General features: G+C 44.0%; 1 protein-coding gene across 3 annotated transcripts in view; it reads right to left on the reverse strand.

Annotated features, from left to right (window-relative positions):
• Positions 1-23042, reverse strand: part of CUBN (cubilin) — a 280926-nt gene that overhangs the window by 169634 nt on the left and 88250 nt on the right. For all 3 annotated transcript variants that reach the window (XM_060006307.1, XM_060006306.1, XM_060006305.1), the window contains exon 29: positions 4778-4928. In XM_060006307.1, the coding sequence (XP_059862290.1) occupies positions 4778-4928 (151 nt within the window). The remainder of the gene's footprint in view (positions 1-4777; positions 4929-23042) is intronic.

The following is a 23042-nucleotide window of genomic DNA, read 5'->3' on the forward strand; positions in this document are numbered from 1 at the left end:
CTGACTCTGAGATGCGGATCTGAAGAGGCTGCGCTCAGACGACGTTTCTGAATTACCTACACAGACACACATGCGTGTGCACGCAGGCACATTCAGGAATATTTCTCTTTAATTTAAAATTGAGACTAATTTTTAAGTGTATTCTGGACCTTGTATCTGTTTAATATTTAGTTATGAATATTATTATGAATATTACTTATTGAATATTTTGTATTCAGCTCCCACAACAATGCCACGTTGCTTCAGTGCTTCCAGATGCCACTCAAAACTCATTTCTCTGTAAGTCAAAGACAAATGTTGTGTAATATTGCTTATACGTGGAATCTAAAAAACACAACAAATTAGTGACTATAACCAAAAAGAACAGATTCACAGATAGAGAGAACTAACTACCGGTTACCAGTGGGGAGTGGGGAGGGGCAGTATAGGGGTGGGAGTGGAAGGTACAAACTATTGGGTGTAGCACAGGCTCAAGGATGTGTTGTACAACACAGGGAAGACAGCCAATATTTTGTAATAACTGTACATGGAAAGTAAACTTTAAAATTGTATAAAAATAAATTTTTAAAGGACAAGAAAAAAAAGGAACTGAAAACCAACATTTTATTTCAAGTAAACATGTTTTTTTTGTATGCACATGTGATACTTCAAGGTCATAAATGCTTCAAAGCTCAACGTCCAGATAATCTCCCAAATAAAGATACATAAAAAGAAGAAAAAACTTACAGTTCTCTGAAATCTGAAGGGTTTACGGGAAAGAGAGGGTATGAGCCCATCCCTGCCCGAGCCCCTAACAGTGCGGGACCCAAAGGCCACTGCTTCGCTCTCCAGACCCTCCTGCTGGACCTGTGACACTGGACTCCAGCCGCCCTGGCCGTGTGGATCCCCACGCGCACCATGCCCCCTCCCACCACAGGGTCTTTCTTCTACGAGGAACCCTTTTCCTTCTCCTATTTGCCTCCTTAGCTCCTGCTTATTCTTCAATTTTAGTTCAAAAGTTGCACCCTCATGCAGGACTGCCCTGGCCTCCTGTGCAGGTTGAATCCCCTTTTGTATGCTCCTGTGGCATCATCACACCACTAATTTCATGTCTATTTATGTGCCCCTTGGCTGGATGGCTCCTTCCCCCAGTCGCCTGTGAGCTCCCAGAGTGTAGGAACCAGGCCTGGGGCAGGAGTCACACACTAACAGTTCCTTAGTATCTCTGGAAGGAACACAGGGATGACTAGAAATCAGATTTATGTCTTCAGGTTACCAAAAACAGGTGAGAAGTGAGGGAACCTCTTCCATTAGAGGCCTCCTCCCTGACCCTTCTCTTTTCCGTCGGCCCCTCTTCTCGGCTGTCTCGAGTTACAGACGTAGTTCAGATGCTGAGTATAAACTCAGCATTGCGTGGCTATAGTATATGACAGTTAATTTTGCACAGATCTAGACCACTAACAGTCTCCTTCCAGAAGGTTCTTCCCAAGCATAATTTACATCTAGTGGCACAGAGTTAAAAAAAAAAAATTTATTCAGTTCTGGTCCTATCTGGCAAAATTTTGTTGCATAACTCTGGTTCCAAGCTTAGCAAGTTTTCAGCAATTGGGAGTAAGTTTTGAAATAGTAAACAGGTTACGAGAATAGACAGAGGATGTCTTTGACTCTCCCAAATGAAGACAGATCCCAAATGGGACTGGAAGAAAAAAATTTTCCCAACCAAAACTCAAAGCCGTGCCTAGTGTGTTGGCTGGAGAAACCCAGTCGTCCAGGGTAGCCAATAATGACCATGAAGTCCTTAGTGTGGCCTTGGACTAGTACGGCTACAACGGCCTGGAGGGGAGAGGAAGCAGCGCACTGAGGAGAAAGATATCACCAGCAAAATAAATCGCTTCTCCTAAAATGCTCCGTCCTAGCGGCATGGCAGAATTACTTAGGGAGATTTTCAAAATTAGCAGTAGTCAAGGTCCCACCGCAGACCAATGGAATCCTATCTCCTGGGTTGGAACCCAGGCACCGGTACTTGTGAAAACTCCCAGGCAATTCCTGCGTGTATCTCGGGCTGAGGACGGTGCCCCTAGGCCCCGAGCCTCGGTCTCCTGGTTGGCATTTCTTACTTCCCACTCTCTGACTCAGTGTCAGTAGGATAAGGGCTGGGGCCCCCGTGAGAAAGAACCTCACCGCTTCAGAGTTTAGAGAAGAGAAAGCTCCCCGAGTGTGGTCTACAGAGACACGCCAACGGCATCACCTGGGAGCTTTTCAGAAATGCAGATCCATGGGCCTTACCTCAGCCCTCACATCAGGATCTGCATCCTAACAAGATCCCCAGTGACGCATATCCACGTGGAAGCTTGAGAAACGCCGTTCTGGAAAATACCCTTTGCCCTTCAGAATCTGGGCCATGTCCCAAGATTTTCCTGTTTCTTCTAGGTCTTTCCACACTGTCTCCAGTTCCCTCAGAGCCAGGCTATTTCTGAATCACACAATACCAGAGACGGGCTGTATTACAGAGACGACTCAGTCCAGCTCCTTCATTTCATAGATCAATAAATTGACATTCCAAGGTTAACTCTACCTATTTGATGAAAAGGACAACCCCGAACTTCCACAAGCTTAATTATCAAAGCTCATACACTTTGGGAATTTATAATCTGTATTTCAAGTTATAAGTAGCTGTGGATTACCACTGAATATTTTTAAATACTGAAAAACCCTATACGTATATTTTAACGAAATATACTCAGGCTCCAGTTCATAATAATAGAATGTCGTACACTCTCAAGTATATGATAGGGTTCTTCAGTTGTGTAAAGTGCTGCAATGCATATAATACCTGTACTATGACATTAAAAACCCTCAACACACATTCACGTATGCTCACCCTGGGCTCACCCCTGATTGTGACAGCAGGACCACCGTTCAGAATGTGTGTGTGTGATTCCAGGCGTAACACGGCAACTCCACTCCTCCTTCAAGCTGATTGAATCATAGTAGTGAGCCCTAAGGTCTTGGCCTAGAACTGCTTGTGCAATATTCACGAGGCCTATATTTTTCAGGTCTAGATCACTCTAGGAGAGTGGTCCTCAACTGTACTCGCCAGGGGGACTAGTTAGGACACAGATTATTGGGCTTCCCTTCAGAGTTTGCCATTCCATAGTTCTGGGATGGGGCCTGAGAATTTGCATTTCTCACAAATTCTACTGCTGCTTTGGGGGACCAGGGTTTGAGAAGCACTGCCTGCGGTCCTCTGCCTTTCGACTGGCCCACATGAGGTCAGTCTAGAAGTTTCAGAACTTGCGCTTAAAACGAATTTTCATCTTCAGAGGAGTGGTGATCCCTACCTGTTTCTGGAACCACCAGTGCGTAGGCAGGCTTTCACCTGCCCCTACTCGTTTGGCAGATGTGACCCCTGTCTTTGGCTTAGTGCATCACTGGCTCAAGCTTTCTGCTCGGGTCCCCCTCACAGCCCAGTCCTCTCCCTCCCCCTTCTCTCTCTGATCGACCCTCCTTCCTTCCCTTCTATCCCCGTCACTCCTTCTCTGCTCAGTGTCAGGGTGAGTCTTAAATCTCATTCTGTTCCACTCCCCCGAGAGACTCCATCGCACCCTGTGACCTGCTTGCCACACCCAGGCACAGGCCTTCACCCCTAGAAACTTCCTTCTGCTTCCTCCTTTCTCGTAAGCAATTTACGGCTGCACCTCCTGAAGCAGTTACCCAAATCCTGTCCACGTGGACTTCACTTCTGGTCTTAACTCCAACAGGATTCAACTCTCCAAGGGCCACCAACGTCTGAGAAAACTTTCTGAGGCTGGGCACTAGATTACCACGCAGGTTCTGAGGCAGGAGATAGATGGGCCCCAGGCTGAGCAGCTGGAAGCTGTCCCTTGTGGACAGACGCTCCATGATAAAGAGAATGGAAGGAGCAAGGAGGAGCTGAGCCCTGCTTGGAGAGAAGATAGAGAGACCATATATTCCCCATTCTTTTTTTTTGCGGTACGCGGGCCTCTCACTGCTGTGGCCTCTCCCGTTGCGGAGCACAGGCTCAGCGGCCATGGCTCACGGGCCCAGCCGCTCCGCGGCATGTAGGATCTTCCCGGACCGGGTCACGAACCCGTGTCCCCTGCACCGGCAGGCGGACTCTCAACCACTGCGCCACCAGCGAAGCCCTATTTCCCATTCTTGAGGTCAAGGAGACCTCGCAAACTACACGTGCACAGAAAGGGTCCTCAGGACTCGGAGAAGGGAGGGGGCACCAGACCATAATATGTTCAGACTATAATAAGTCAACTTCCCAGAGACCCTTGAGCTGAAATCCACCTTTGCTAAGAAGTGCAGGCGCACAGAGGGGAGGGCCCCGAGTCAGACCAAATACGGACTCAGAGCCAGACAGAGCAAGATGATTGGCCAGAGGAGACCCGGAAGAACTGCCCCATATAAGTGATTTAAACGACCCCAGAGGCACAGCTCTCTCTCTCTCAACCTAAGCCCACCCGTGCTTTCTCCACACGTATTCCTCTCCTAACAAACACTTTACCTGCTTCACTGTTTTCCACCTCTTTGTTAAAATTCTTTTTACAAAGCAGACGAGAGCCGGGGCAGCACCGCGGCCTGGGTTCAATCCCTAGTCGAGGAACTGAGATCCCGCTTCAAGTTGCCACAGCCATGGGCACCCCACAGCCACCGAAGATCAGTTCCACTATTCGTGAATGGTACTGTTTCCAAATATAGAATTGCAAAGGGAACGGTTCTTGGTCAAATAGCAACTACCAAATACAACTGAGATCAGCAGAGGGCTTACCTTGGATGAACCACTGCATCTGGAATCCTTTCTCATGGTAACCGATCCCGTCGGTATAAAACAGCACTTGAAGCTTGGAGCCCGTGGTGCTCCCTGAAGGTGGAATGTCTGCTCCACAATAGCGCCCCATGCGCCGTGGGCCATCATACAGCTGCAATCAGAGAGAGACCTCCCAGTGTGAAAACCTACAAGGCTTGTCAGATGGAAAAAGCAAAGTCCCCTCGTGCAGCAAAAGCTGTTCCTTGCTTCAAAAGTTACGGGTAAATCTCCTGAGGTGGGTTGAGTGCAGGAATTAAAAATAGATAATTATATACAGAGAGGTCCCTCTAAATTATTGGTTGGCCAAAAAGTTCACTTTGGCCAACCCAATATAATCCAGGCACAGAAGAAGGAAATGCTGGGCCAGGGGAGATGGGTTCACATATGAATCACACGTGAGAGATGTTCAGTGAATAACAGTATTGTAACTGTAAGCTATAAATTTTTAAAATAAATACTATCTGTAAACAATTAGACATTTTGGAAAACTCTGAAAGGAAGATACAAAAATTAATCCCACAGAAGAGAACCACAGTTAATATTTTCTTAATACCAGAAGCTTCTCTTACCAACATTTTTTTCATTTGTTTGTATACGTACATACACACATACGTGTGCAGGGGAATGTGTGCGTGTATCAAGTTGGGCTACATTAAATGGTGTTCCCTGCTTTTCACTAAATAGTCTACGCAAACATTTTTAATAGTGGCACAAAATACTACGAATATGCTGTATTTTTTTTTTTTTATAAATTTATTTATTTTTATTTTTGGCTGTGTTGGGTGTTCGTTTCTGTGTGAGGGCTTTCTCTGGTTGTGGCGAGTGGGGGCCACTCTTCATTGCAGTGTGCAGGCCTCTCACTGTCGTAGCCTCTCTTGTTGCGGAGCACAGGCTGCAGACGCGCAGGCTCAGTAGTTGTGGCCCACGGGCCCAGTTGCTCTATGTGGGATCTTCCCAGACCAGGGCTCGAACCCATGTCCCCTGCATTGGCAGGCAGATTCTCAACCGCTGCGCCACCAGGGAAGCCCTCTGTTCCGAATATGGTGTATTTACATTATAATTCTACTGTTGTTCACTTAGGATATTTCCAGTCTGGGGGCCAATAAATACAAGTCTTTGCCTGATAGTTTAAATTTCTCTTAGGAAAGATTCCTATAAAGGGAATGAATTAAAGACCATGATCTTTCATGGCTCTGGATATATATTTTTAAACTTCTTACCAGAAAGTTTATACCAATTTATTCTCTCACCAGCAGTTTATGGAAATATTTTATGACTGCCATTATTTTAAAAACTGGGGCTAATAGTGAAAATTCGTTTTCTTTTTGTAATTGTCTTAAGTTGTTACTTTGGGGTTGAAGTTTCTTTCATGTTTACTGGGCATTTCTTTTTCTTTTCTTGCAACTTTTCTGCTGAGGTCTTTGCCCATTTCCCGACTGAGGTACTTATACATCCTGTTGGGTACCTTTTATCTGCCTAATTTCATCAGATACATATCTCCAAACTAAAAAAATAAACACCTTTGCCATATCTCTTCAATTGGTGAAAATAATGATAATCCAAAAGGATTGGCTTCCTCATGACTCAGGCCACTACATTTTCTTTTAATCCCCAAATGTCCACATGAAATGCTTTGTTCCAGTTACCCTTGGGATGAGCTGCCCATTGTAAAACAATGGAAAATGTCTGATCATGCACTTCCTTTATTATTCTCTTGGCGAGTACACACGTGTGAGTGTATGTGCTTGTGTGTGTCTGTATGTAAACGTATCATCCGGATTCAGTAAATTCCACACTGACCAAATTATTTTTATTTATTGAAATGTTATCATAGAAAATACTGTTTGAAGCATGTTGATTCGAGGATGGAAAGCTTCTTAATCGGATTCTACAAAGCCCCTCCACGGAGCCTTCCCTAATCCCTGTAGCCGGTCATAAATTAGTTTTCCTTTGAAACCCCTCAGCTTTTCATTTGTGCTTCTTTGTGGAAATGGGCACATTCTGGTGATGGGCATGTGTGTCTCTCTCCCCTACTGATTACGAGTTTCCTTAGAGCCCAGACTACCTCTTACATCCCCTCACAGCCTAGCACAGGGCTTTGTCCAGGGCAGGTTCCCAATACAACAGCTTCAGAGAAGGAACACAGCCATCTCCCCGACAGCTGCATTGATTTTAATGGCACTTAATCTGCATTGTTACTTTAACGCTGCACAGTTAGACACATGTTAGGGTCTTACAGTCCTAAACTTCAGCATGCTCCTTTCAGGCAGCAAAAGGTCTGCGTCCTTTGTGGCCACTCTGCAGAAGGGCCTTGTTCAAGGTCATAATAAAAATCACAGATTTCTAAATTTGGGTCGTCTCACTGAGTTCTCAAAACGGTCAGCTGATCCGCCGTACATTTCTGTGTGACGCGGGGAAGGTCAGTTGAGATTTAAAAAGAGAAACTCATAAGTCCATTATATCACTCACTCTTAAGTACTAAACTTAAGCATTTTATGCAAATGATAAAGATGAGGCTTAGTTTTCAGACCTGTCCCTGCAGCTTCCTTTTAATTTTTTAAATACTGCTGCTTTGGATATATGTATTTATTATCAAACTTCTAATACTGTAGGTGGTTGACAGAAGACATGAAGGGGGAGCAAAAATGAGAGAAAGAATAAAGCCACATAAAAAGAAGAGGAAACAAAAACAGCCCTCCACGCCCCGTCTCCAGACCCACCACCCACTGCAGGAGGTAGAGGGGGAAGAAGGTCTGTACGGTAACCTGTTTATTCCTAAACTATTGCTTCACTGCAGGGTATTTATTTCAGCCACAGAGTTTCTATTAAACCTAGGGTATGAATTCCAATTCAAGACTAATTAGTACAAAAATAAACATACTGTTCTCACGCCAAAGCATAATAAACAAGAAAACGCTCTACTGGTTTCCACTCCAAAAGGCTCATTCTAAACTTTGGATTGTACTGCGGTGACCAAAACTTTAATTACTTCATCTTTATCCAACAAAACATGAGGTAAGATCTCTCTAGAACTATAATTGCCTTAAGCTTCGTGGATCTTCTGAAAAACTAGGTGGCAACATTTTGAGGAGCCCTAGTTTAGATTCTGTGCACGGTCATAAAGAGTATAGTGCTTTTGCCTCCCAGCTCGGTAAGGTTAAGCAACGTGACACTTTCACATGACTTGCAGGGGATGTTTTTTTCTTCCTTCCGGATGGAATTACTTCATTGAAGGAGAGCCCCTGATCCCAGTGGCTCTTAAATAACACACTGTGAATGGAATGGGGGTTGGGGGCAAAGGGAGTGGGTCTGGGGGGAACAGTGGTGAATAACAAGTAGTTTCTTTTTGCCTTTGGAGGGAAGAGAATGATACGTTGAAATAGACGTTGATGAAAATACTTACATATAATGTCAAATAAATTAATGACTTAATTAGTGTAGAAAAATACCTCTCTAGAAGAAAAAATCCCACACCCCTAATTTTATGTCTTTCTAACATTTACACTTAATTAAATCACGGGTTTTTGTTTATACTCACACAGATGGCTAAGGTCACCTCAACAATTCATTCCCTCGTTAAATTTACCACCCAAAAAGGAACAGTCATTTTTCAAAGTACACAAATACCGGTTACCGTGGAAACCAGTGGGTGCCTGCTGTTCCTGATTCTGTTTTCAGAGCAGAATGTTAACCACAGGCCATCCCAGCTGTGACTCACTGGGACTCCTGGCCAGCATGTGGCTTGGTTCCGCTAAGGGTACCATTCCCGGCTTTTAGAAAGCCCCAAGATTTACCCCATCTGAACAGTATTTGAGGCCTTGAGTCCATAGGAAGGGGACTAGCAGAAATTAAGAAGTGAAAGACTGAGATTCTTACTTTGAATATGAAGATCGAATTTGTATAACTGTGTCTAGAGGTTTGGGTTTTTTTTTCAATAATTGAAATGCTGTTTACATTTTCAAGTTGCCATTTAATGTATCTTCAGATGTGGATATGTATATGTACAAAACCTGCTGTGTAGAATCTTTTCAGTTATCCTCTTCAGGAGAAGATTCGTTTAGGGTTTTTGTGTTTTAGATCTTCCACCCCCGCGCCACCCTGAAACATCTCAACCACTCTTACAACACTCGGAGAGGAAGGAAATCTCTTGCGGAAGTCTCGCTTGCCAATTTCTATCTACTTCCTTTGCATGGGTTTGATAATTCGGTGCATGCAGAGTTGATGAGACCATTAGAGATTTCTGACTACGGTTGCAACGTGAAATGATCCGTGGACTCCTAAATAGTACAGACCCATGCATACAAAATGGAAGACAGAAAACCAAAGACATATCACTGACAGAGTGAGATTTTTTTAAGATTAAGGTTTTTGTAGGTACTTTACGAATCACTGGAACTCAAGTCTGGAGAAACCCAGGGTCAGCTAATGTGTAACCTGTTCCCTCAGCAAGAATCAACTTTATGAACTGCAAGAACTCTCAGAACAGAAGTGTGCTTTTCAAGGGCCTCTTTGTTGCTAAATGGTTTTATGATTTTGAAAATTTGTGATCCTAATGAATGAAATTATAACTGTCTCCTATCTCAGTTTGGGATGTATAGATAGACTTCTTTTCTAAACCCACTTTAGAATCACAGTGAGTAACAACTAAAACTTAGCCCTTTCTATTTTAGATCAGCATCGAATTCACACTTTTTCTAACTACTGTTTTTCCTATTTACTTGAAATTTTTCTGGAAGAAAAACATTTTTATAGTGGAGGTTTAATCATAAGAATTAAATATAGTCCATATAAAGAAATTAAATCAAGAGTTTCTTTGAGGTGGTATCATTAAAATATGGAGAAACTTCCAGAAAAAAATTTTGGTCCAGTTCCTATAAGAAATCTTTAAAAACCCCAAAAGAACTTTATCCTTTAGAGTTTAATATGTAATTGAAATAATTCATCTGCCGTGAGGGAGAATTCTAGGTATAGTAGAGAATCCCTGATAGTTTTACAGAGCAAAAATTCTGGTCAATGTAAAGAAGATAGTTACATTTCTGAGAACTATACTCAGTGAGTTCACAGAGTGGCTTTCTGAAGTCAATGTCACTAGTAGAAGATTATATTTCAACTGAGAGCTGGACAGTAATTTTACTGTAGGAACACACTAGAGTATATTCAATGTGGTCAGTGTCAGGCTCTAGATTCAAAGTCCAGTCTAGCACTAAAATTTTCTTAGAATATAATCTTGTGAAAATTACTTAACCTCCGTAAGCTAAGACTTCTTTGTAAACTTGGCATCTTAATGGTACTTATCTCATAGGGTTGTTGTGCTTAGCAAATGAGACAAACCAGGTAATAGGTTGAGGATGAGTCCTGGCATATGGAAAGTACCCCAAATGTTATTCTAACTCTTGGTCAGAGGCAAAGGGAACCAACCTTGTTTCTAAAGAAACCATAACAGAAATAGTTTTGAGAGAAAAAATATGATGGGTAGGTAGAAAGAACTTGAACTGACTCACATAAAATATTTCTCAGAAATCATCCCTGGCAGACCAGACGGGGAAGTAACAAATCAATGAATCACTTGCGAGGAGATGGATGGCCGTCAGGGGCAGCATGTTGCTATGACGACCTGGTTTTGTGTGTGGGGTGCAGAGCCCAGTGCAGATCATGCAGTGGGGCAGACGGACCATGGAGTGTGTGTCTGAGTGGAGGGAGATGGTGGATCATGGCAGGGCTGGTGGCGAAGAGGACACTGGGAAATCTGTCAAGGCTGCCCTGGTGAGCGGATCAGGGAGAGACCACCGGTAAGCAAAGTGGCTCTACCTGTGTTTTTTCCTGTTGCAGCCTCCTCTCCCCTTTCCGTCCGGCCAGCCAGCCTGAAGCTCTGGCTGCTCGGCCCCTGGAACTCCAGAGGAGTGGGAACTGGTGAATTCTTGGAGCACCTCTTCCTATTTTCCCCACCCAAAAAACAAGTGTACCAGGAACTATGGGAACCGCTTTATCAGAACAGCTGTTGAGAACATTGTTATTCAATGTTTACAAACAAATCTCCTGGATAAACTTGGAGCTTTCAGAGTTTACCTTAAATTTGAAGGGCTTTGAAATGTTCCTGTAACAATAGGAGAAATTGCCAAGCAAGATTCATCAAGTAGGGTAAAAGGCTCCCACTGTGGGTGAGAAGAGCCTCGGGGTAAAAAAGGAATCCAATTGTGGAGGTAAACTAGGCAAAGGTTTAAAGGAAAGCACATCAGCAGAGCGCGGTAGGCTCTAGAGGGCGCTGTGATGGCCCTGGAGGTGAAGCCTCCCCGTGAGACACCGGGGCGCTCTCACAGTGCCCTCGGATACAGAGGCACACGTCTCCCCCGGCCCGGGAAACGCACTGCCATGTGCTGCAGGCTGCAGCAGGAAGCATGAGGTACCAACTAAAAGGAAACAATGACTCAGTGCTGGGCTTTGTAGGAGACAAAGAAACACCACTGAAAGACCACATGCTGAGTTATTTTGTGTCACTCTGAATTACAGGTCTGTCTCAAACACAGACCATATAGTCTCCTTTCCCTGGGGTGGCTGGTTGCTGTCCCCTCTTAATAGCGCATTGATATTTATTTTTGCTTTCTACATATTACTTATTTTAGAAGCCACAAAGGCCGATTTGGGTTTGTTTGTTTGGTTAATCATTGTTTAATCATGGATGTATGCAAAGGTTTAACTACAAAGATGTTTTATCTCAGCATTGTTTATAATAGTGGAAATGTGCAAAGATTCTATGTGTTTTACAACAAGAATGGGTGGCTGTATTGTGATGGTGGAACATTCGATGTTGCAAATGCTGTGGTGTAACAAGGAGATAAATAAGTAACAAGGAGAAACATTCGCAAGCTACTGTTACATGTAAAAAAGTCATTATAGGACAGTATGTACAAAATGATCCCCTTCAAACATTAAAATAAAATAAATATATAGGATGGAACTACAGGAAATAAGTACCACCAAATATTATCAGTAATGATGTAATTTAGGTTATTTTTATTTTATCTAGGTTTTTCTATTATCTTCTAAAATGTCTGCAATGACTGTATGCCTGTGTAATCAGGTAAGTTTATTTTTAAAGCATTGTCTCTGGGGACCTACTGACATAGCAATGTAGATGTGCACTGGTAACGTTTTTCCAGTGTCAGAATTCCATACGCTTTTAGGTTCTCAGATACCCAGCTGGTCTACTAAAAATATTATATTGTCTGTCTCCATAATCATTTTTATGTGTCTCAAGATTATCCATGAAAATTAGCCCATTAAAATGTTATTATATAAAGTAATCTCCTCCAGCATTAATTTAAAACCATATTTTGTCCCCAATGCTTCCTTTTTTAATCATAACTAGGTTTTTATTATTAATTAGACTAATTCGTTATTAAAAAATCATTCTTTCAGATGTTCAGGGACTAAAAAGCTCTCACAAACATAAGTTTTGATAGTCACTGATGGACCAATAAGTGCCTAATTCCCTCCCTAGTGGGAAGTGAAATGCTTTGAAAGCCAAGCATATTCTCCCTCGTATATACATGAACATTTAATTCCATGAACCGCAGCCTTCCCTCTGCCAACTCTACCGCTAATGTGAAGCACTCAACATTTAAAAAAGATTATTCTGCCTCTTAAAAGCCTAACCATCTGCTACAGATGGACTCAGAAACAGGGAGGGACCTATAGCACAGCATGAAATCTTAGAACCTGGAGCTGGAAGGACCGAAAGCCCTGCCATGCAGACTCTTCCCCAATTGAGGGAGGGCGGGAGAAGAAAGCCTGTTCAGTACATAAGTACATGTAAGAACTGAAGGGTAAAGATGGCATTTTTGAAAAAATTCTGAAATGTTGCAGGTGGAAATTGTTCCCATTGTAAAACATAGTCAATCAGTGTAATTAGCTGAAATCTACCACAATGACCACCAATTTCTGAATTTAGCCTTCTGCTTCGTGCCATGTGTCTGTTGGATGATGGAAGAGACCTTGCACGCACCCGATGCCTGTGGTCTGAGAAGCAGAGCTCGGTGAGGACCACCAGGAAAGGAAGTGTGGATAGAGCAATTTCAAGTTTTGAGCATCAAATGGAATTTTCACTGGCTTGCGGGTAGTGTGGGAATTATTGGTAGGTCTGATTATTATTTAACCTGATCCTGTCCTTCATGTTTGAGAGGATACTGAGAGGGGAAACACACAGTTTCTTTTGAATCTGAGAGCAAAGGCTCTCTTTTGAAGGCTGCTGTATTTGCCTCAACTACAGCAAATTAATGCAATCACATGAAAATTCTTCATTGTGAGGGATGGTGACAAGTGATCAGCATTTGCCTTTGAGGAAAGGGATTTTGATCACACTGAAATAAACATCTCTCCCTTAAATTTTCTGTGATTAAAAAAACTCGCATGTTACTTGGGCATTTTACTTGGGAGTCTTAAAATTCTTCTAAAATGCTTCTTGTTGCACTTAGTGACACTACAAAGTATCTGGCTTAATTAACCAATGGATACGCTTCATTCTAAACTCCTTGTGAATCATGATCCTGCTTCGTCCAAGGCTAGATTCATATCCGGTAGGGAGTCTTCAACTGAATCGTTTGGCACACTGTTTTCGCTTTTTACGTGTGGTTTTGAACAGCGGTCGTCCTTAGAATTGAAATAGCTTATCTGAATTCTAAGCAAAATGCCAGGCGTCCTAGAAGCGAACTTCCTCTGACAGACAGTTCCAGGAAACATGACTCATCTGCCCAGGAAGTGTGCCGTGGAAGTGCTATGATAACAGAGTCAGTGCAGATCAATGGCTGCTAAGACACCAGGTCTCCTCTGCTTCTCTGCATTTCTCCAGCCAGCAAACAGGATTTCAACTACTGCACTCTTCGATTCGGATACCCAGGCCCTGTGGCTTTTGGAGGAAATCTGTGAGGCCAGGGAAAGGGAGCCCTGCTTTCAACAGGTGGGGCCAATCTACGCTAATCACGCTGGGAAGGCTGTTTTGGAAATCAAATAACCCATGAAATTGTGTTTATGTTGAAGAAAATGATGAATAATATTTATTAGCACTTACTCTGTGCTGAGTATCACTCTAAGCCCTTTCCATGTTATTACCTGATAAAATTAAAATTCCTAGAGGCTTCCCTGGTGGCGCAGTGGTTAAGAATCCTCCTGCCAATTCAGGGGACACGGGTTCGAGCCCTGGTCCGGGAAGATCCCACATGCAGCGGAGCAACTAAGCCCGTGCGCCACAACTACTGAGCCTGTGCTCTAGAGCCCGCGAGCCACAGCTACTGAGCCCGTGCGCCACAACTACTGAGCCTGCACTCTAGAGCCTGTGCTCCACAACAAGAGAAGCTACGGCAATGAGAAGCCCGTGCACCGCAACAAAGAGTAGCCCCCGATCGCCGCAACTAGAGAAAAGCCCATGTGCTGCAACAAAGACCCAATGCAGCCAAAAATAAAAATATATAAATAAATTTATTTTTTTAAATAATAAAATAAAATTCCTAGCAGCTCTATAATGCAGATAACACTTTTATCCCCATTTTAGAATTCTGGAAACAGGTATAGAGAGGTAATTCAGCATTTTGAAAGGCATCAACAACTCGAGAAGAATTGTTCTTGTTTCCTTCCTTGGTAATTATTTTTTTAAAAAAAGAATTGTTAAATTCAAAAATACAGCAAAGTCCTTATTCTCTGTGATAACAGAGAGTAACACAAATAATTTTTTAAGTAACAGTGATAATACCCAAAACTCCTGTTATTCAATGGAATCAACATTTTCTTCACTATATTTCTTAATAGAGCTTGGAATAAAATAAGTGGACCAAAATGTTGGCTTTATCATTTATCATTTACCCTTTGTGAGAATTGTCAAATGCATTAGTGAAGCAGGCTGTAGACAGAAAGCAAGAGGAAAATTAAATGTCTTGAGAAATGAACCGTTATTTATATCTCAGCCTAAAGAACTGAACGCTCTCTATTTAGGAATTTCTTTATACCTAACTAAGGTGCTGGGGCAAATAATGACATTATGTGGGCTTCCCTGGTGGCGCAGTGGTTGAGAGTCCACCTGCCGATGCAGGGGACACGGGTTCGTGCCCCGGTCCGGGAAGATCCCACATGACGCGGAGCAGCTGGGCCCGTGAGCCATGGCCGCTGAGCCTGCGCGTCCGGAGCCTGTGCTCCGCAATGGGAGAGGCCACAACGGTGAGAGGCCCGCGTACCACAAAAAAGGAAAAAAAAAAAAATGACATTACGTAAGTGTTTACTATGTGCCAGTCTCTTTATATATAAAAACTCTTTTGTGCCGACTATCCCATTTTACAGATGGGGAAAGTGGGCCCCTTAGAAGCTAAATAACTTGCTCAACATTTCCTGGCTAGTTAGTGGCGAAGTCCGGGTTTAAACCCAGGCTACCTGGCTCCAGAGTCTATACTATACCAAACTAAACAGGTGCCGAGACTACTGAGCAAGATTTCATGCTCTGTTATGGAGACTGAGTGCCTGCGAGACATCCTCCAGTGAGTGAGCAAGGTGAGGTGCTAAATCTTCGTTTCTTATTAACATCCACAATAGCCTGCAGATAGAAGAGAGCTGGCCTGAGCAGTTCAAATTCCAGGGAACGCCCCAAGAACAACAGAAGGATCAGCGTCTGGAGCCGCTTCCAACTGTGGTTTACCTTTAAACCAAAACGTTGGGAAACTGAGGTCATTGTGTGTGAGATCTGTACAGAATCAGCTGTGCCTTCATGAGACCAGCAGTGATGAAATCACAGACATCTGTGGACACTTTGCTCATTAGAGAGGATGCAAAGTCTTTTAAAAGGATAAAAGAAGTCAAAGTCCTCCCAAGAGCTGAATGGTGGAGGAAGGACACTTGGAAGAGAAAGAGAACAGACTCTGAACTTTTGGAGCCAAACAGACCCAGGCTGTGCCTGGGAGTGGAAGTCGGACCTCAGGAGGGAGGAACGGCCACTCATAACCGACGAGTCACGAGGAAGGGAGATGACTCGTCCAAGAGATGGAGAGACAGCGTCCTAAAAGGTAGGAGGAAGAATCTGAATGGCCAAGAGGGAGTTATCCTCTCTGTGGGGTGAGCATGGGGGAGGAATAATAAACATTTCTGGAGTACTCATACTTGCCAGCTGTGCAGATCGCTTCATTTGATCTTATAACAACTTCGTGAGTAGTTGTAAGTATGTTTGCCATTTAATACATGAGGAAGCCGAGGAAGCCAGAGGTTAACTTCTGTGCCCAAGGTCACAGCCAGTGAGAAAGAGCAAAGCTTTGAACCCAAGTGGACTTCAGAGCCTGCCGGTTATTGCGACCTGGGTCCATCACCTCCTGGCAGTGTGATCTTAGAGTGAGTATTGTTGCTTACCTGCGGCCCAGTCCTCCTGTCTGTAAATGACCACAAAACCACCCAATTGCTAAATTATCCTGAAGATAAGCAATAATTATCTATCAAGGTGTCTATAAGAGTGGCTGGCACATAGTAGACATTGATTACTGTGATTCTTTTTTTAAAACTTTTTACTGGAGTACAGCTGATTTAAAATGTGTTATGATTACTGTAATTCTCAAAAGAGACGTTTGAGATGTGAAGGAGAATTTTATAATCTCTCATGAACTTGAACATTTTGCTTCTTTGTATGAGAATAAAAATGGGAAAAAAATTTTGGAAAACATCTCTAGAATAATGTTTCCCTAAGAATGTTCTGTGGATTACAAATGTCCAATAGGTGTTAGAATTCTGGGCCAAGATGGAATCCATCTGGAATGTTGCCTTTCGTGTCCCCGCGTGTCTCCACCCTGAGGGAGGCCCCTCTGCCTCTCCTGGTTGTTGCTCTGCACGCAGTTCTATTAGGCTGTATCCTGGTGTCTTTCTTTTCGTTGTGTTACCACGCCCACTCCATCCAGTGTTCGTCCAGTGCGGTTGATTCTACCCCCCAGGTGCTCTCACATCCCCTGTCGTTGACACATTCTCCCTCCACAGCCGTGTGAAGGGCTGGCCATCTCGCACCCGAGCTGCAGCAATCCTCTTTCTGAATCTCCAAAGTTCCTCTTACCCCTCCCACTTATCCTCGAATCCAGAGTGTGGCAAAGCGCCAATCCAGCACACTGTCTCTGCTCACTCTTGGAAGATCTCTTGCTGCCCCAAGCGGTCACTGGAACCCTGCACCTGCGCACAGGGCTCTAACCTGCAGGTCCCTGCCCAGCTGGGAGCCGCAGCCTTGGCCTCAGACACGCTGTGTCCTTTCGGTTCTGACAGATGTTCTCCTGGACCCGACTCAAGCCAAGCTCCTCTGAGCCTTCCTCCCAACTAAGCCTCAACCTTGGCCTATAAAGGATGCAGAGTCCCAGCGCAGATGATCTCATCCACTTATTCTCCCCAAATCAAAGCACCGAAACAAACACGAACGTAGTTTCTAACAGCTCAAGGTCACATCCCCAGGATGACCCCAGGCCCCCTCCAAGTGCCCGCCTGAGAAAGCACAAGGCCGCCTAAAGGATTTACTGCTTGTTCCAGCCAACACCTGAGGATAGGCCCCGGACCACCCTTTCTTGGAGCACATACTAAAAAGGGCTTAAAATTGTGACTCCTTCTCCTGTCCTTTTGAGATGTATTATGTATGTATCTCCTACAACTCACAGTGTCTTTCTCAAGGATCTAAACTCCATTCCTTTGAAATGAAGCCATTAGGAAGGACAGGCCCCTTGCCTCCCAGTCTCTGTGAGAGGATTGAATCCTTACCTCCATCACTGCCAGATACAGACACAGAGGCCTAACCACGCTCATAGTGACCAACGCTCGCTAGTTTTTCACATCCCTGACTCTGCTCGAGGCCCCGCTGGTCCCCTCCCAGCTCCCTGATTCTCCCTTTAAAACACCCGGTCATCTCTGTACAAACTGAAGTTAAGTTCAGTTCATGCTGGACCTGCTTCCCTATTGCAGGAGCACAATGCTGATTCAAATATGTTCTTTCCGGGCTTCCCTGGTGGCGCAGTGGTTGAGAGTCCGCCTGCCGATGCAGGGGACATGGGTTCGTGCCCCGGTCCGGGAAGATCCCGCATGCCGCGGAGCGGCTGGGCCCGTGAGCCATGGCCGCTGAGCCTGCGCGTCCGGAGCCTGTGCTCTGCAATGGGAGAGGCCACAGCAGTGAGAGGCTCGCGTACCGCAAAAAAAAAATAATATTAATAATGTTCTTTCCACTTTAACTAGTGTCTGGTTCTGTTTACCTTTGACAGTTCCTCAAACACAACTTGCCTTAGTGAAACCTACAGCTCCCTGACACCTGCTCAGTTACCCTTCCCCAGGGACGCCTCCTCTGGCCCACGGCGAGCCGGGTCCTCCTGCTTCGTGTCTCTAGAGCTTCCGATAATATTCCCCGATAGCACTTCACAGGGCTTGTGACTAACTTTGTATTGTGTGATAAATTAAGATCCGCCTCCTCCATGAAAACAAGAAAAACTGCTGCTAGAACGGTTTATTTCCACAGCCTATGTCTCTAAATTATACTTGAATGACTGAATGAGTGGATAAATGAATGAATGATGCATATGTAGGATGGTAATAGCCTGAGGAAGTACTACAGCAAAAACAGAACAAAACAACTGACCCTGTTACATTGTGTTTGATTCAGCATTTCCCAAATTTATTAGAATTTAGGTCTCTTTGTTTGTAAAACATCTGTCAACACGTGTGGCAGAGAGAGCTAAGTGGTTTCCCCAAATCAACTTCCCCTTTGTCTGGCTTCCTGAATCACTATGTGGAAAGCAAAGGAATACCTACATTGGTCTCTAACATGATTGAGAAATAAACTTGTATATTGTACTAAGCATCTAAGAATTTCCAAGTTCTCCATAAAACAGCTAGTATTCCTTAACTAATTACAATAGCTTGTGGGTCTGATGCTGCACAGTTGCAGTTATGGAAAATGCTGCCCAGGCTGCAGACTTAGACAACATGGATGTAGCACTGGAAGACTGAGGGACACTAGTAATGTTTTCATGCATTTTTTTCATTAGCAGCGGCTTATTTTGTCACTGAAAGGAGGACATGGAAGTGCAATAAGCAATGATATAAACATCTGGTGAACAGGATGACATCAGAAAGAGGAGTTGGCAAGACATGAAGTGAATCTTATGAAGACTAGAGGGAAATGCATTTGACAGAAGTCACTGACATAACTGAGGGGACTTGAAACGGACATAAGGGGACAGGGGAAGGCATCAGAAAGATATGAAAGGATGTCATGCAAGATGATAGTGGCAAAGATGCCAAATAAAGAAAGTGGAGGAGAAAGTTTAGAATCAGAATTCACACATGGTAAAATGAATCTGACATTTTTATGTAATGAGATAAACCTAACAGTATCACCAGGCCTTGGTGAGTCAAAGCATATCATTCAGCCGTAGCAATGGAAAAGTAAGACCTACTGAAAAAGAAACATGTAATAGCACTCGAAGTTGTATGTTAAGAAGATACCTATTAAAATACTTACAGCTTCCCAGGAGAGAGCTTTGCAGTGAGGATAAAATGTGCTGTCACGAGGGAAGTGAATGACGGACAGTGGCCTCAGCTCCTGGCCTAAGGCTTAGGTGGGGTTTGCTCTGTTGGGATTCCCAGGGGTTTTGATCGAGTGGGTCTGGGGTGGGGTCTGTGAGTACATTTTTCTAACAAGATCCCCAGGTGATTCTCGAAGGCAGCCAGATTTAGCAGCCAGTTATGGGGGCTTTATCCTCCACCATCAGCTTCTCCCTCAGCAGAATTTTTTTTTTTTGCAAAGGAAGCATATCAACACTAGTGGAGCAAAAAGACACACAGGAATGGCAACGGGCAGATGTCTTTCCAGACACCTCTCGTGTCTTGTTCTTAAAAAAAAGCATAGCATTTGCTGAATTCTTTATATGCTGTCCTCCGTCAGAAAGTAAAGAGTGAAGAGAAGTGCTCTCAGGGACTAATCCTGACCAGCAGAGAAGTGGTTGTTATTGTAGAAGTGACCAAAACGTTAGGCGAGGGCGATCAATTTCCCTAGAGCCTGTGATGATGGGCGATCAATTTCCCTAGAGCCTGTGATGATGGGACACATGAGCTTGAGGTTTGAGAGACTGAGACTTTGCAAGGAGATATGAGCCCAGGGACCAAAAACAATTTAAAAATTAAGGACTTCCCTGGTGGCGCAGTGGTTGAGAATCCACCTGCCAATGCAATCCCTGGGCCGGGAAGATCCCACATGCTGTAGAGCAACTAAGCCTGTGTGCCACAACTACTGAGCCTGTGCTCTAGAGCCAGTGAGCCACAAATACTGAGCCCGTGTGCCACAACTAGTGAAGGCTGCACACTCTAGGGCCCATGTGTCGCAACTACTGAACCCACGTGCTGCAGCTACTGAAGCCTGCAGGCCTAGAGCCCGTGCTCCGCAACAACAGAAGCCACCGCAGTGAGAAGCCTGCACACCGCAACGAAGAGTAGCCCCCGCTCGCCGCAACTAGAGAAAGTCCACATGCATCAATGAAGACCCAGCACAGCCAAAATCTTTTAAAAAAATTTTTAAAAGAACAAAGAAAAACAATAGATAAAGGAAAGGAAATTCAAGAAAAATGACATATCATCTCACACCAGTCAGAATGGCCATAATCAAAAAATCTAGAAACAATAAATGCTGGAGAGGGTGTGGAGAAAAGGGAACACTCTTGCACTGCTGGTGGGAATGTGAATTGGTTCAGCCACTATGGAGAACAGTATGGAGGTTCCTTAAAAAACTAAAAATAGAACTACCATATGACCCAGCAATCCCACTACTGGGCATATACCCTGAGAAAACCGAAATTCAAAAAGAGTCATGTACCAAAATGTTCATTGCACCTCTATTTACAATAGCCCGGAGATGGAAACAACCTAAGTGCCCATCATCGGATGAATGGATAAAGAAGATGTGGCACATATATACAATGGAATATTACTCAGCCATAAAAAGAAACGAAATTGAGCTATTTGTAATGAGGTGGATAGACCTAGAGTCTGTCATACAGAGTGAAGTAAGTCAGAAAGAAAAAGACAAATACCGTATGCTAACACATATATATGGAATTTAAGAAAAAAAAAATGTCATGAATAACCTAGGGGTAAGGCAGGAATAAAGACGCAGACCTCCTAGAGAACGGACTTGAGGTTATGGGGAGGGGGAAGGGTGAGCTGTGACAGGGCGAGAGAGAGTCATGGAGATATACACACTAACAAACGTAGTAAGGTAGATAGCTAGTGGGAAGCAGCCGCATGGCACAGGGATATTGTCTCGGTGCTTTGTGACAGCCTGGAGGGGTGGGATAGGGAGGGTGGGAGGGAGGGAGACGCAAGAGGGAAGAGATATGGGAACATATGTATATGTATAACTGATTCACTTTGTTATAAAGCAGAAACTAACACACCATTGTAAAGCAATTGTACCCCAATAAAGATGTTAAAAAAAAAATACAAAATTTGAAAAAAGAAAAAAAAAGAAAAAGAAAAATGACAAATTCTTAAAAAATTAAACTCTGTCCACAAAGTCAGGAAAAATTTGGGGAGCAGTAAAAGGGAAAACCTCAGAAGAACTCAATCTAAGAAAAAAAACCATGGGGCTACCCAGGACCCTTCTGACCATTTTATGAGCACACATAACAAATTAGCTAAACTTCGGGATATGGTACAATTAGAAAAAAAATGTCTATTTTTTAAAGCTGTGACTGGGGCAAAAGAAAGATGAAAATGTGAGTTGGACCAGTGCTTACAGAAGATAGTGTAATGTGGTGAAGATGAAGTAGAAAGATTCCTTGTATGATTCTGAAACTGGAAGAAGAAACACTGAAATCCAATTTAGAATATAAGACAGTCAATTCCTTTACTTGAATTTTTCCAGGTTCAAGTGCATTACATCCTATTGAACTGAGAGGTGTGGTCATTGCAGAACTGATTTTGTAATCTTGCTTGCTTTATGGGTAATTCAAAACAACACTTTAGGGGAGTTCCCCGGTGGTCCAGTGGTTAGGACTCCACACTTTCACTGCCAAAGGCCCGGGTTCAATCCCTAGTTAGAGAACTAAGATCCCACAAGCCGCAGGGCATGGCCAAAAGAAAAGAAAAAAGAACAAAACAATGCTTTAGCATGCTGGCGGAATCCTCCTCCCTGCTGGAAGGTTCTGCCTCTTCCCACAGACGTAAACTCTGAGCAATGCAGGCCAGAGGGCCAGACCTCACCGCTCCTGGGCAGAGCTGGCCATGCCGCCTAGAGGGGCGCCCATCCATAGGCAGCCTAGATCCATGCCTTGCTCTCAGACTGAAAAAGATGAACCACCCGTCCTTGTAATTTGTCAAGGGCAAGTCTAGGTGGTTGTGAGCACTTGAGGTCCACGGTCACGTAGTGTCATGGCTGGGGTGGCCTTATTTAAGCTAAAACTGAGAGGCTGCAGAAACTCAGAGGAAGCTGTGGGGACGAAAGGTAGAAACGGACTATACGTACGCAGGGAGAAGCAACAAAGCCGGAAGGAAGGAGAAAGAAAGGAGACGCTGCTGAGCCCCCTTGGTTCCCGCCCCCTCCCGGCTTTTCAGTTGCTGCCATGTGTCACGAGGATCCTCCCTTTCTTAGAGGAACAGCCCTTTCCCAAACACTCATCTTTCCTCCTTGGGTTAGTTTGAGCGTGTACCTGCAACCAAGAGTATAAGGCAGAACAGGAGGACTGCCAGAGGCCTGAAGGGAAAATGTGTCAACTTCCAAAATGTGGGAAAGATTTATTCTGGAATCTCACAGACGAGTAAGATTGATGGTAATTTCGGGAAAAATTCTAAATTGGACACTGAACGTAAGTTGTCAGTATGTAGCAAAGATATAGCAAATGACCACTGCTTCCCTATGAAAATGTCATGCTAAATAACATGAATTCCTCTTGGTGACAGTGTCACTAGAGGGGTCAACCTGAGGGTTCCATGGAAACCCCCTCTTGTCACCTCTGAAAGTGACAATTACGGAAGAGAACACGCATGGAGTATGTGTGGTGTCACGGCTCAGAGCATCAGTCCAGAGCCACAGAGCCTGGTGGGAGGCCTGGCTTTGCTGCTACAACCTTTGTGACTACAGACAACCTGGCTTTGTCTCAATTTCCTCACCTGTCAAATGGGAAAATGATATTTCCTACATCACACGGTTGCTGCGAGAATTACCTAGCAAATTATGTGTTCAATAAATACCAGC

The sequence above is a fragment of the Delphinus delphis genome, chromosome 2 (genome assembly GCF_949987515.2).
Source record: "Delphinus delphis chromosome 2, mDelDel1.2, whole genome shotgun sequence".
NCBI classification, from domain to species: Eukaryota; Metazoa; Chordata; class Mammalia; order Artiodactyla; family Delphinidae; genus Delphinus; species Delphinus delphis.